This window comes from Eupeodes corollae, chromosome 2 (assembly GCF_945859685.1).
Source record: "Eupeodes corollae chromosome 2, idEupCoro1.1, whole genome shotgun sequence".
NCBI lineage: Eukaryota > Metazoa > Arthropoda > Insecta > Diptera > Syrphidae > Eupeodes > Eupeodes corollae.
In genome coordinates, this window is record NC_079148.1 from 146,633,902 (window position 1) to 146,649,197 (window position 15,296).

Below are 15,296 nucleotides of genomic sequence, written 5' to 3' on the forward strand. Positions count from 1 at the left end.
GCGCAACAATCCTTTCAAAATTTTGACTTACAACTCTCCAACGTTCCTGTGTGCGAGTGTTGTTGCCAGGAATGGAGAGTGCCTACAGTTCCAAACCGATTCCGAACGACTAATTTGAGAAAGTACTTTTCATGACAAGAATTACTCTTGGAAGATTTGTCAATTCCTCGCAAGAGGCAGTACCCGTGAAAAAAAAACTTGGATGGCAGAGTTTGAACGCAAGACATATGGCATGACAGTCCAAAAATCTATTGACGTCCTTCCACGAACCAAATCTAAAAAAAACTCACATTTAAGTAGTTTCTGCAGTTTGCAATCGAATCTACTGTTTCTCACCAACAAATGACAGATTTTGCAAATAGTAGCAGATACTTATTTATGTGTATGTGTGTACACTACGGTTTCGATTCAGAAAACGTAACATGTCTGAACGTGAATCAAGAAACAAACTCTTTTCGTCAATGGTGCAAAGTTACCCCTGCTAGATCAAAGTAACCCCGGTTTACGGTACATACACTTTCGAAGTGATTTACCAACAAAACTGTTTCTAGCTGTCAGTTGAATTGATGTGATCTGTTCGATTTTAAAACATTATTGTAAAATGTATTTAAGAAACATTAGGTCCGTTCACGAACTTTCCTAAAACAGTCTAATTTTACGAAAAATTACGAAATTTAACTAAATCCTGTTCGCGAACTCAAAAGAGATTAAAATATTTCCGCAACCTACGAATTTTAGCCCAAGAAATTTCTTTGGACTGATTTGTGAAAAGTGTCAAATGTTTTCCCGTTCGCTTACTTTTTTGCAGATTTTAATTTTTGTGAGAGAATTTTACCCCCACTCTTAAAAATATCTCTTTTTACGAATTTTAGTACAGAAAAGAAAGTAAGCAAACGGACCTTATAGACGGACCTAGTAGTTTTATAAAATTTATTTGACAAGTGCAGGATGAAGTTAAATGTGTCATGTAATTCTCTTCTTCTAATTTCTATTTGAATTGACAGATGGAGTATAACATTTCGCCATTTTATATTTCTGAGATGTCAGAGATTTTTCGTATAAATTTCTCAAGAATTTATCTTTATTGTAATGATATGGTTTTGCAATTATGTGTTAACAATTATTTCGAGCAAAAGTGGCAGCCGCCGAAAGCTCATGACGCTAGATAATGCCCTTTTCTTTAATAATTTTAAAAGATTTCGTAAAAAGATTCATTATTTAAGCACGATTTGCAAATTTTTGTTCAAAAGTAATTCTATTCATTTATGAAATAGCAAACCAAACTGAGCATAAATCAAGTGACAGCTGTCAAAAAGACTTACTCCAAAAAATGTATTGTCAGATTGAGGTTTCTTCACAAATGGAACAACTTAAGCAATTTGTTATTTTTGCACTTAAATTAACGGCACTTGTATAGGGTTTTTCAATAAGGCACTTGTATAGGGTTTTTCAAACGGCGTTGTCTTCGGTCATGAATTCTGTGCTCCTGGGTCAGTTGTATCTTGAACGGGTGTACCAAGATCCGAAAAATTCGCCAAGTTGATGTCTGCGAAGAGCCGGTCGTCTCAAATTTGGCCACCAAACGTTGAAGAGTTGACTGGGAAGGGCCACAACGTCTGCCGTAAAATGGGCGCAATGCGCGCAACGTTTGTGTTAACGAACACTCATTTTGATAATTAAGTTTTATCATTTGAAAGTTCTGTTCAATCGTGTAACTTTCCATAATAAACTTGAATAATAAACAAAAGATTTGACAGATGTCACTAAAACCAAATGGCCGTCAGGGGGCGCCAAAATCTACCCGAACTAATTTAAAAACCATATTATAAACCATAATATTTTCATCAATAAGTTTTTTTTTTTAAGCACCACTGTGTTTGGCTTTGTCGATAATGGATGACATGTGAGTTCCAATCATGTGTTTTCCTGAACGCGGGAAGTTGTCAAAACGTGGTTGTTTTCGGGAATTCATTTAAAACGACAACTAGAATCAGTGAATTTGTTTTAAAATCATTTTTTTTATCGATGTGAGTTGATTGTTTTCATTATATTTTCATTATTTTTACAATATTATTTATAATACAGTGAAAAAATTGTTAAAAATAAGTCGTGCAGTCCAGAAGCTGATTGTGCAGTGTTACCAATATGACAATGAGTCAATAAACTCCATAGCTTAAAGATTTAGCTGTTCAAAAAAGATGGTATTTGGAGCCATACAAGTATTTAAAAGAACTGAAAGTTTTGAAACCCCTAAAAGAAAGCCAATTAAACGAAAAACGACGCCATAAGAAGACAGGCTTATATGCAGAATCAGCAAGGCCAATCTTCTTCTGGTAAGATAAAATATATTTTTACCCCCCAAATCGGCCGAGAACTGTCAGCTAGAACTATAAGGCGTCGCGTCGGTCGCCTCTTAGAACATGGTCTAAACGGACGTGTTGCACGGAGAAAACCACATGTGTCAAAAAAACCTTAAGGTACGATTGACTTTCGCTAGACTGCACTTAAATAAAACCTCACAATTTTGGAAAAAAAAAAATACTCTGGAGTGATGAATCTAAGTTTAATTTGTTTCAGTCAGGCGGTACAGTGTACGTTAGACGTCCTCAGAAAAAGAATTAGACCACAAATACACACAAATAATGGTTTGCGGTGCATTTTATATTTGATATTTTCTGGCTTTATTCTTGTATTAATTATTTTAATGTGTACTCTTATTCATGTTTTAAAATTAAACTTCTTTTTAACCTGAAGAAATTTCTTTTAAAAAAGTTATGCATTGTGTGGCCACCACTGTATGTACTTACATACCTATTAGAATATCAGAATAAATATTAAACTTCAAACAGAATAAATATTAAGAACCTTTTGAACAACCAATAAAGCTTTTCTTCTAATGTTCTTGAACTGTCAAACAAAACAACAACGAAAAAATTCAATTAAAAATACCAAAACAACGTACATACATATATGTAGGTAGGTACATATCTCTACTTATTTACTTATGTTTAAAGCAAATTGAAATTATCATCAAGGGTCACCAAGGTCAATGTATTCTCCTCGTATTCCTTTAAAACAAAAATTTACCTCAACCCTTAATCATCACATCTCTTGTTCGTGTTCACACAAATTCGTGCTAAAAAAATTTATGCAGAATCTATTCACCACAATAACCTACACACATATGAACACGGCCAACAACCATCAAATAAATAATGGAACATACCTAAAAAATTCATATCTGACTTACTCGTACTTAAATACTTCTTTAACACCTGTATTGTATGTGCTCTGTTTTATGTTACGTAGCGTTGTCGTCTTTGCTTTGCTTCGCTCGTTGTATACTTTCCTACGTTACGATTGCGGCTGGTGAAATCAAGTTTAGTGGTGCTTGTTCATCATAATAATATTCAATTGTGTCTTGTGTGCAATTTTGTGTATTTTTGTTATTTTATTTGCGCTTAAATCCAAAAACCAAAGCAAACCGAACTAAACGTCAAAGCAAAACCGAGATATTCTCGCCTTTGGTTTCGTTTCGTTCTCTCGACCACAAAAACATCGTCGTTGCCGCCGCGCCGCTTGCCATGTGTTCGCTGGGGTTTTCTTTTATTTTATATTTTGTTCTATTTACTTTAAGTCAAGTCAAGAACAGCTAAAGCAGCAAACAGAAACAGCAACAGCAACGGATCGGCGCGTCTTTTTCTCCATGTTTCGATGTTTCGTTGTTTCTGTCATCGCCGGCCGTGGCGTAGTCGTCGGTCGACGCGACTTTGTGTTTATTTGTTTCTATACTATTTTTTTTCCCAGATAAGGCACACAATTCGAAATCGGAAATTAACCTCATCCGAGTGTTTTCGAGTCAAGAGAATATCTACTACCTACCTACCTACATTCTGGGTAAGATGGTTGACCATGAATGTTTTTGTGGCTCGCGTATTGTGTGACTTGACAGATAATAATTCTGGGTTATATATTACCTACCTAAGGGAAAGGACGGTCAGGGTAAAGCAGGGAAGAGGTGGTATCTGCGCCACGACGCGACTACGACGACAATGGCGATATTTTGTTTTTATTTTGTTGCTTTTTTTTTAATTTTTTGTGGCGGAAGACCAGACCCAGACTAAACCAAACCAGCAGCGGCTACATTTATACATTTTTACATTTCTACATAAAATAAATAAGTAAAACCGTGGTAGATAGGGTATTCGCTATATGTACATATATATTTAAATAATAACAGAAAAACAACAGAAAAATAAAGTAATTATTGTTGCGGCTGGTTGACCGCCAATGTTCTACTTGGATTTAAGGTCATGCTACTATATTTCGTTGTTTGCATTTTAAGTTAAGTTTTTTTTTTGTTTTATTTTGTCTCTAAATGAGTTTAATGCATTTATATATATATATATTTTTAAAGTTTCTCTGTTTGGATGTAAATCACATTGAAATTAATAGAATAATTTGCTTCTAGTTTATGCTTACTTTGTCTGAGCAGAACTTACATACACATACATACATAGCACAGTTATGTTAAAAATTCTCTCCAGGGCTCTATCAGAAAGAGCAGTTATCAATGCCAATACCCCAGGATGTTTTTTGCTATGTACTTACAATGTAAAGTAACGGTAAACCAATTATGTACAAAGAATTTTATAAACAAAGCCAAATGTAAGTCAAATGGTACAGATGTGTAATCAAGCTAAGTCACACATTGTTTTCGTTGCAAATTAAGTACATTTTTCTGGCATATTCTTACTTTTTAAAAGGTAAGTGATAAAGTTCAGAATTTTTATATAAATTTGTTGATAGATTCTTCAATTTAAATTAGTATGGGACGTGGCAAACACTCAACAGAGGCCTTCAAGCTACGAGTTCTTGATTTTAAGAAAGAAGGACACAGACTCGGAGGTAGCGGGGAAATTAGAATGTTCAAGGAAGAGAAAAAGGTAGTGTTCAAAATAAAATTCGCAAGAAAAATCACCCCTCGAACGGATATTGCCACCGCCCGACTGAGCAAAGCTGATCCATTCATGACTGCTCCAAAAATAAAAAATGCAATTGAACAGGATCTTGGTATTATCGTTAACGTGTGAAAAAAATGTTTGGACGAATTGCGAGAAAAAAACCGCAATTTCTCTCGTCGACTGCAGTTTGCAAATGGCCATATTTCAAAAGATCCAAATTGGTGGAGAAATATCTTTTGGAGCTATGGCACCAAATTCAATCGCTTCGGGTCGGTCAATTGGTAAAAAATATGTGCGACGCGGAATCAACCAGGAATGTAACCCTAAATATATCATAAAGAGTGTTAAGCATGGTGGGGGTAGCTTGGCATGGTGTGGGCCACTTCATCGTATAGAGGGTATAATGGACCAGATTAAATACAAGGAAATCCTAAGGGATACAATGCTACCGTATGACGAGTAGGAAATGCCCTTGAAGTGGTGGACATTTCAACAGGATAACGATCCTAAACATACGGCTAAACCTGTTAAGCAATGGCTATCCGCCCAAAAAATCAGTGCTATAAAATGGCCAGCCCAGTCTCCAGATCTCAATCCAATTGAGAACTTATGGAGTGATGTGGAAAAAGCGATAAATAGATCTGATATTTTAAATTTGAACAAACTTTGGCTGGAAGTTCAACGAGCTTGGTACTCAGTACCTGTTGAACGATGCCGGAGACTCGTTTTATCTATGAACCGACGCACGGTGTGCTGCTGTGATTAAAAATAAAGGTTAACCAACCAAATACTAGGTATTTTCTTTTAATTGTGTGGAAATGCTTGTTATTTTGTTTCGTTATTTATGAAATGTGCTATTTATTTTGTCCTAGAAAATCTTGATCTGTATCAATGATTTTGATGTTATTTTTTTTTTTGTATGAATTCAATACACTTTTTTTTTAATAAATCAAATGTATCTTTGTTCTTACTTCCTCATTAATAAAAAAGTTGTTTGAAGTTAAGAAAGTGTGAAAAAGGTTCACTAAACAGATCTTAGTTTAAATGTGCTTTTTTTTGCCGCCACTGTATGTATTGAAGTATCTAGAAAGAATATTGACCTTGTTGTCAATGGTTGGGGACTTCCTAACTTCCAAAGTGATTTTTTTTTTACTTGTTTTCTTCATGAAAGTTGGTACATAGGCAATTTTGAAATGTGAACCTATTTTTAGGTTGATAAGCTTACCTTCCTTTACATCAATTAAAAACGCATTAAAATAAATTAAGTTCATATTTCGAACGCACAGGATGTTATTAAAAATTACAAACCCTTTTATTTCTATTTAATGTTTTAATTTTCCTAACTAATTACTCAAAAGTTAGAATATAGTGCCATAAGTTTTTGATTTAGACGCGATGATAAAATTAATTGGAAACCACAGCCCTAAATAAATACCCTTTATATTGAGAATGGCGATCAAGCTTAGTCCTGACATGAATTCTTTTTTGTATTCACTCTTTATAAAACTACAGGGGGGGGGGGGGGAGTTTTAGTTATGACTGACAATTTTTTTGCTCACTTTTCCCATTCTTCTGATTGATTTCTCAACAACAAAAAATACAAATGTATCTTAGTTTGACTCTCTCCACCAAAAAGATATATAGTATACTCGTAGTTATTTTTGTTTCACTTAGAGAATTATTTTACATCCTTAGAAACTTTGTAATAATTTAAAATAGTTAACTGGCGCCCAATGTGGGACATTAAAATTATTTTGTTGCGCTAAAAATGTACTTGAATGTTGTCTATTCATTGACAAAGCTGTTTGAAGCTCCTCTACTTACATTGATTTCTTTAAAAAATATATATATAAACCTAAAACAACCCCCCGCCCCCTCAAAAAAAATACAATTTAATTTTAGTTTGGCTCTCTTCACCAAAAAGATTAGTATGTTTGTATGTATGCATGTTTATTTAATTAAATTGCATAGTTTTTTTCTTACACTTCGAATTATTTTACATTGTTGAAAAGTTCGTAATAATTGAAAACAGTTAACTGGCGCCCAATGTGGAACCTTTAAATCGTTTTAAAAAATGTAATTGCAAGTTGTCGATTCTCCACTGAACAAGCTGTTTAAAATTCCTCTACTTCTATTGCTTTCTTTACAAATTGTATTTAAAAATTATTCATACATAAAAACCTAAAACACCCCCCCAACAAATTTTGTTGCGGTTAGCTTTATACGTAGACAACTATTTCATTGAGTATTGAGTTGTACAATCATTTTTTTCTACTTGCAATCATTTTTATTCCTTAGGGCGTTTTTTATAATTGCAATAGTTAACTGGCGCCCAACGTGGGGTTAGATAATAGTTTTATTGTGTTTACAATGTACTTAGAAGTTGTCTATTCTTCATTAATCAAGACGTTTGAAGCTCCTCTCTTTCTCTTGATTTCTTTAAAAAGTAAAAATTTATCAATAAAGCTCTCACGTCCCCCCTTCTCCTAAAAAACAAAAGGTATGCGGATAACTTTATACGTAGGCACCTATTTGATTGAATTATACAATAACTTTGTTCTATTTGCAATTATTTTGATTCCCTTGGGCGCAAGTTATAATTAAACTTAGTTAAGTGGCGCCCAACAAAGGATTTATTAATCGTTGAATCGCGCTGGCAATGTACTTGAAAGTTGTCTATTCTTTATTATACAAGTTGTTCAAAGAACATTTATCCCTCTCCCTCTCCTTTTCTCTTGATTTCTTTTAAACTCCCCCCCCCCCATCCATCATCTCCACCACCAAAATAATGTCTGCGGATAGCCTTATACCAAGGCACCTAAGTTGAACTATATAATAATTTTATTCTTATTATAATCATTTTAATTCCTTTAGTTACAACTAGAACTAGTTAAATGGCGCCCAACGCAGGACTAGTAAATCGCTTGATTGTATTTAAAATTTACTTGAAAGCTCTCTATTCTTTACTGACGAAGCTATTCAAAGAACATTTTTCACTCTCCTTCTCCTTTTCTCTTGATTTCTTTAACCCCCCGCCCCCCATCCTCTCCATCAACAAAATAATATCTGCAGATAGGATAGCCTTATACCCAGCACCTACATAAGTTCCGTATATAATACTTTTGTTCTTATTAGAATCATTTTAATTCCTCGCGACGTAAGTTACCACTAAAATAGGCTAAATGGCGCCCAACGTAGGATTAGTAAATCATTTGATTGTGCTTAAAATGTATTTGGAAGTTGTCTATTCTTTATTGAACAAGCTGTTCAAAGAACTTTTTTTCCCTCCTCCAATCTTTCTCTTGATTTCTTTAAAAAATAAATATTTATTTCTCCCCTCCCCTCCCCTCCCTTCACCAACAAAATAATATCTGCGGATAATTTTATATAATAAAATTTAATAATTTTGTTCAACTAAGAGCCATTTCCATTCCTTAGGGCGTTAGTTAAAATTAAAAATAGTTAAGTGGCGCCCAACGATGGATTTTATCTATCGATACAATCCATCGTAGTGCGCCATTTAATTATTTTACAACAATATTTGACATTCTCACTCTAAACGAAAAGTATAAACATACCCTTTCAGGGAAACAGTTGTGTTTCCTAAAAAAAAAACTAAATTAAATTAAATTTGTTTGTTAAAAATTGAAACGAAATTTCATTTATTTCAAAAAATAACCAAAACAAACTAACTAAGTAATATTCATAACTAGGGGTGGTAATATGTACATAAATATAATCCCTCCCCTAGAAGGTATCTTTCATAACTTAATTATTCTGGTCTGCTAAATATTTCCCTTATTAGTCAAGTTCAAATAACTCATGACTTGCTTCGTTTTTTTAATTAAGTAAAAAACTACCTTACCTACATACCTATTTACAACAAAATTCCAAAGCTTCTCTTCTCTGTGCCACCTTCAAATAAATACAATATTTAGTATTTGTCAATTTATGCGGCGAATTTTCATCGAAATATAGATCGGTATACGATACACCAACCTACATACCTTACCTACCCAATTGCAAAGGGGGATTCATTTTTGCTGGTAGATATTTCCTTCCAAAAAGTAATTCAATACTTTTAGCCACTTAGGGGCACTTTATGTTTTATAGGAATATTCAAAATACATTCTTCTTTCTTCTTCTCTGTTCGTACTTAAAAAAAAAACATATGTTCAATGTACTGTAAAATCTAAGCACATTCACCAATATACATGTGTAAAAAAAAAGCAATAGATAGCTCTGTCGGATAGAGATAGCAACAAAGTACCGTACCATCACGGCAAACAAATAAAACAAGATAAAACGAAAAAGCAACACAACAATATAAAAGAGTCTATCTGTCTGCTACACTCTATCGCATTTCAAAATATTTAGAACTCTTTTTCACCACACCACCGTTTTGCGTCTGCCGTCTCCGTCTCCGCTACTGTCAGTGTAGGTAAGGTAGGTTGGTAAAGTTGCTCCGATTGTCCGTCTCTGTGTCCGTATCCGGACGTTGCCGCATTTTTCCTCTCTCTGTTGCCGGTTCTCCTCTGTTTTAGCTACAAAAACACACACACTTTAGCAAATGTTTAAACAAATAAAATAAAAGTATCGGTGGACCAACGCTTTGGCGTTGTTTTCTTTTCAATTCACAGTCTAAAAAAAAAATAAGTTAAATAAACAGGGAAATACCTAATAGATATGTTTTTAAGAGCTTTTTGTAAAATATAATGAGAGTGAGAGAGGGTGGAAATGGAAATTGAAACTATCCGAGCCCGAGGGCTGCTTTATTCAATAAGTCACCCCATCATTTTTATTAAACGAAACGTTTGCCAACATACCTCCCGACTTATATGGATTAAATTGTTTAAATTCAAAACGTTAATATGCGGCTTAGGTCGGTTTGGTTTGGGTTTTTTTTTTTTTTAATGTAACGTAACGAAGGTACCTCAATTCTTATGAAGAGAAACCTGAAAGACAAGCTGAAGAAAAAACCTGCACTTCATGATTTTGTTTTCTTTTATACTTGTATTTCTTCCAATTTTGTTCACCCTCTTCTTCCGCACGTATGGGTTGGTAGATATCTTCGAACGTGTGTTTGTAGTGACGTACTCGGCCTGCCGGCTGAATGCTTGAGGTAAATTCGAATTGAAATCGAAATTATCGTCATATCAGATGGGATTGGATATTATTTGCGGTTAGGTAGGTCACTAACCGATTCAGGGGCAGTTAACTCAACTCATAACCGTCCCATACGTCTTATACCCATACCTGATGCCTATACCTAGGAAGTAATAATTTATGTACTGTTTGTTTTCTTTTTTGTGTTTTTATTTTTCGGTCGGTAAAATTATAATAAGCCAAGGGAACAATATTGCAAAAGTAATGTCATGATGGATTTTAATTAAATTTAAAAGTTTGAATACAAAAAAAACACCCTTTTTTATATTTTCTACTGACATTTTGTTTTAATAAATATTCTTTTTATTTTCAGACTGATTTGTGCGGCATTAAATGGCGCAAATTTGTAAATGGTGAACGACACAATGCATCGGCCGATCCACTTGACGATCCAATATTACGCTCATATTCGCGATGCATGCAAGCGGATATGTTATGCGTATGGCGTCGGGTTCAATCAACCAAACAAGATCAACCCGACCCGAATAATACGATGTCATATGATATTTGCACATCGAAAATACATCCACCATTATCATTTGCCGCTTCAAAAGAATTATGGATATTTTGGTATGGCGAAGAACCAGACTTAAATGGTTTAGTCGATACGGAATTATTAAGAGTTTCTGGTAAGATTTTTATATATTATAAATGTTTTTTTTTTTTACAGTAAAAAGGATATTTTTGAATGTAAATTTGCTAGTATACAAATTTAAAAAAAAAATGGCATTACAAATATGAATTTTGTTTTAAGAATTTATAGAGTCTACCGTAGGGTTTTTAATCAATATTTGTTGAAATTTTCACACCTCAAAAGTGTAAACAAAATGAAGATTATCAACACCGGATTTATTTTTTAACACTTAATTATGACAAGTAGGTGTAAAAATAGATTAAATGACATAAAGGGAAAATTAAACGGCTGGATTTCTCATTTGCATTAATTATCAATGCTTAAAGTTATAAAAAATGGCGCCCAACGGTAGCAATATCCGTTGGTGAATCCAAACACTACTGAAATGTTTATTCAATGATGATGAATGATAGAAAAGATGATAGCCCAAAGTCGAAAATAAACAATCTCTTTTTACAAATTTTTAATGACTGAATTGATGAAAAGTGGCGCCCAACGTTGGTTATACACATAAATAGCTTTAAAGCTGAAAATTTGAGCGCCATCATAATACCAACGTTTTGGAGATTACAAAAAAAATCAATGATGTCATCGTGTCTGATATTCACCTCCTAAAAAAGATGAGTAAATAAAGTCAAAAATGTCCAATGGATTTTTTTAAGATCGAAAATTAAGTTTCTAGGGAACTTTAGGCTCTAAAAATCGAGATTAGGAATTCGTGAATAAAATATCCCTTCGATTTTTTCTGATGACATTTATTGATTTTGGAAAATAATTTTTTTATTCACTTGGGGGCTAAAATTGAGATTAGAAAATTCATGAATAAAATGTCCCTTGTTATATTTTAAATGGGAATATGTCAAAATATCCCTGGAATACATTAGGTCTGGGAAATTAAGAATCTATGAAACTTAAGCCCTTAAAAAATTGTCCCAATGTCTAAAATCAAAGATTTTAATTAAGTCTTAAATATCCCGTGAGTGATTTTGAGAAATTAAGTTTCTAAAGAATTTTGGGCTCTAAACATCGAGATTACGAAATTGGTAAATAAAATGTCCCTTTGGTTTTTTCTCATGACATTTATTGGCTTTGGGAAATAATTTTTTTAATCACTTGGGGGGTAAAATTCACATTACAAAATTTATGAATAATATTTCCCTCTTTATTTTTTGAACGTGAAAAACTTCAAAAATATCCCATGGAATGCATTAGGTCTGGGAAATTAAGATTCTATTGAACTTTAGCCCTTAAAAATGTGTCCCATTGTCTAAAATCAATGATCTTAATAAAGTCTTAAATATCCCCTGAGTGATTTTGAGAAATTAAGTTTCTAGGGAACTTTAGACTCTAAAAAATCGATATTACGAAATTCGTGAATAAAATATCCCTCTGATTCTTTCTCATTTCATTTATTGATTTTGGGAAATTATTTGTTTATTAACTTAGCAAGTAAAATTGCGATTACGAAATTCGTGAGTAAAATTTCCCTCGGTATTTTTTGTTCGTGAATAGTGTCAAAAATATCTTATGGAATACATTAGTTCTGGGAATTTAAGATTCTGTGAAACTTAAGCTCTTAAAAATTTGTCCCATTGTTTAAAATTAAAGATTTTAATAAAGTCAAAAATATCCCGTGCATGATTTTGAGAAATGAAGTTTCTAAGAAAATTTAGACCATACAAATCGGTATTAAGAAATTCGTGGAAAAAATTTCCCTCGTGAAGTTTTCGAACCTTCGATAAAAGGGAAGTCGAAAATGAATAGTTTTAAAAATATTCATGGAATTTATTGATTTTAGGAAACTTAAGTTATTGGGAACAAAAAATTGAGATTACACAATTTATGAATAAAATTTCCCTTGTTATTTTTTGAACGTGAATGAGTGTCAAAAATATCCCATGGAATTCATTAGTTCTTCAAAATTAAGATTCTTTAGAACTGAAGCCCTTAAAAATGTGTGACATTATTTTGAATTAACGATTTTACTAAGGTCGAAAATATGCCGTGAATGATATAGAGAAATTAAGTTACTAGGAAACTTTGGGCTCTAAAAATCGGTGTTACGAAATTCGTGATCAAAATTTCCCTCTGACGTTTTTCATCCTTCAATAATAGGGAACATAAATGGTGTTGAAAATATTAATAGGATTTAATGATTTTGGGAAATTGAGATTACAAAATTCGTGAGAAAAATTTCCCTTGGCATGTTCCCACCTTCTTAAATAAAGACTGAGATCTTATGTTAACTAACTTAAGTTATTTAATTTATAGATCTTGTCTTACAAGACCTTAGGGTTAATTAAGCTCTTAAATTCGAAATTACAAAAATCGTTAATAAAATTTCCCTAGGAATTTTACTCATCTTCTAAAATTTGGAACTTCTATTGAAGTTTGGTTTCTATTGAAGTTTGACTTTTAAATTTGGGACCACAAAGTTTCGTGAATAAAATTTCACATTCAATGTACGGTATCGTCAATGTGACTAATGTCGAAAGCGTTCATGTAATTTATACATTTCAGGAAGTTAAATATCTTAAAAACTTAAAATTCTAAATCCAAAAGTTAGTAAAAGAAAAATTTCCCTCGAAATGTTACCACCTTTCAAAATAGGAAAATTAAAACATGTTAAAAATATCCCAAAAAATGGATTTTATTGTTGGAAATTAAGATTTTAGAAAACTTGATCTCCTGAGATTTCAAAACTAGTGAAAAAAATTTCCCCCTGAATGTTTTCCTCCTTCGAAAATAGGAAATATATAATAACTTCGAAAACATCACATGAATTTTATTGATTTGGAGAAATATAAATTTCTATGTAACTAACTTAAGCTCTTAAAATCGAGACAAAAAAATTCGTGAATGAAATTTCCCTTTGAATGTGTTTTACTTTCGAAAATAGTGATTATGGATAAATTCGAAAATATCTCATATTTCAATGATTTGGAGAATTTTACGCTTTTAAAATCGAAATGAAAAAATTCGTAAATAAAAACCACCCCCCTTCCCCCCTAAATGTTTTTCACGTTCGAGAATAGTGAATAAAGATAAAATCGAAAATATCTCCAGCCATAATGGCTGAATCACAAACACGCTTCATCTTCGGCTTCGTCTGCGTTACGGTGGGCCTGCTTCGAGGTTGCTTTGAATGACGTTTCTATTATTTCATCCCCCTCCACAGAGCAAATGTTTTGTTTATTGACATTTTTTTACAGCTGTTGAGCTGTCAGACAAAGCAAATGTTCAGATAATTGAACTAGAGCTTCCGTTTGGAGTCACGTTACGTTACATTACGTTCTTTTCCTTACGATTGTCAAACGAAATGTGAGGTCGTAGCTCCATTGTGATAGCATGCATTGGATTCCTATGGCTGAACTCGTAAACGTCAGGTGAAGCCGAATCTAAAGCGTGTTTGTGATTCAGCCATTAATAATTTGGAGAATTTTAAAATCGTGACTAAAAAATTCGTAAACAAAAACCACCCCCCTTCCCCCCTGAAAGTTATCCAAGTTCGAAAATAGGAAATATGTATAATCTCGAAAATGTTTCAAGTAATTAATGGATTTTTGAAAACAAAGTTTCTAAAGAACTTTCATTTTTAAATTCAGGTTATAAAATGTCTCGCTAAAATTTCCTTCCAAATTTTTCTAACCATCGACAATAGCGAACATGAATAACGATTTTTGGAAATAAAGTTTCCACGACCGTTCTTAATTTTGGGATTACAAAACTCGTGAGCAAAATTTCCTTCGGAATGATCCCCATTTTCCAAAATATAGACCATTTATTGGATTATGGGAAGTTAAGCTTTAAGGATCGCGAATAAAGTGGAAAATGTCCTGACTTTAAGGAGTTAAGCTTATAAAGATTTAAATATTCGTGACTTGTCTTGGGAATTTTGCTTACCTTCTGAAACAAAGAACGCGTAAAACGCAAAAAATTTCCAATTGAATTTATTGAATAGAAATTAAGTTTTTAGGAAATTTTAACTCCTCTTAAATTCGTGATAACAAGTAACCGTGTAAACATTTTAAGTTGACGGCGACGGGAAGAATTTGAAGGGAAATTTTATTCACGAATTTTTAAATTGAAAGCTTTTATCATGATGAATACATAACACATATTTAAAAATGGGGACGTCCTTTGTTTTGTATCTTCGTGCCTGATAGCGTACATTGCCAACGTTGGGCTCCATTTTCTTCACTCATTTCAGTCCTCAATAGTTTGTTCAAAAATGATAACTTCAAATAGTATAAAGACATTTCCAAAATCATGGATGCATTTTATACATTCAAATCACTGTTAACACTTTTAAGGCCTTCACTTTTCTCAACTTAAAGCAGAACTTAAAGCTTCCTCCTTCGATACCCTTTACTTACATACTTGAGAATTTTAAGATATTTATTACTTCTTGTGGGTGACGACGACAAGAGTGTTGGATAATCTCCAAAGGAAACATAATAAAAAGGACTTATGACTTTTTTTGAAGTACATATATGTTTGTTATATATAAGATGGGCAAAAAAAACAGAATT

General features: G+C 32.9%; 1 protein-coding gene across 3 annotated transcripts in view; it reads left to right on the forward strand.

The window, feature by feature from the left end:
* The window catches only part of LOC129947122 (mediator of RNA polymerase II transcription subunit 13), a 90,001-nt gene that overhangs the window by 15,778 nt on the left and 58,927 nt on the right, over nt 1-15,296 (forward strand). For all 3 annotated transcript variants that reach the window (XM_056057561.1, XM_056057560.1, XM_056057562.1), the window contains exon 2: nt 10,444-10,759. In XM_056057561.1, coding sequence (XP_055913536.1) covers nt 10,444-10,759 — 316 coding nt within the window. The remainder of the gene's footprint in view (nt 1-10,443; nt 10,760-15,296) is intronic.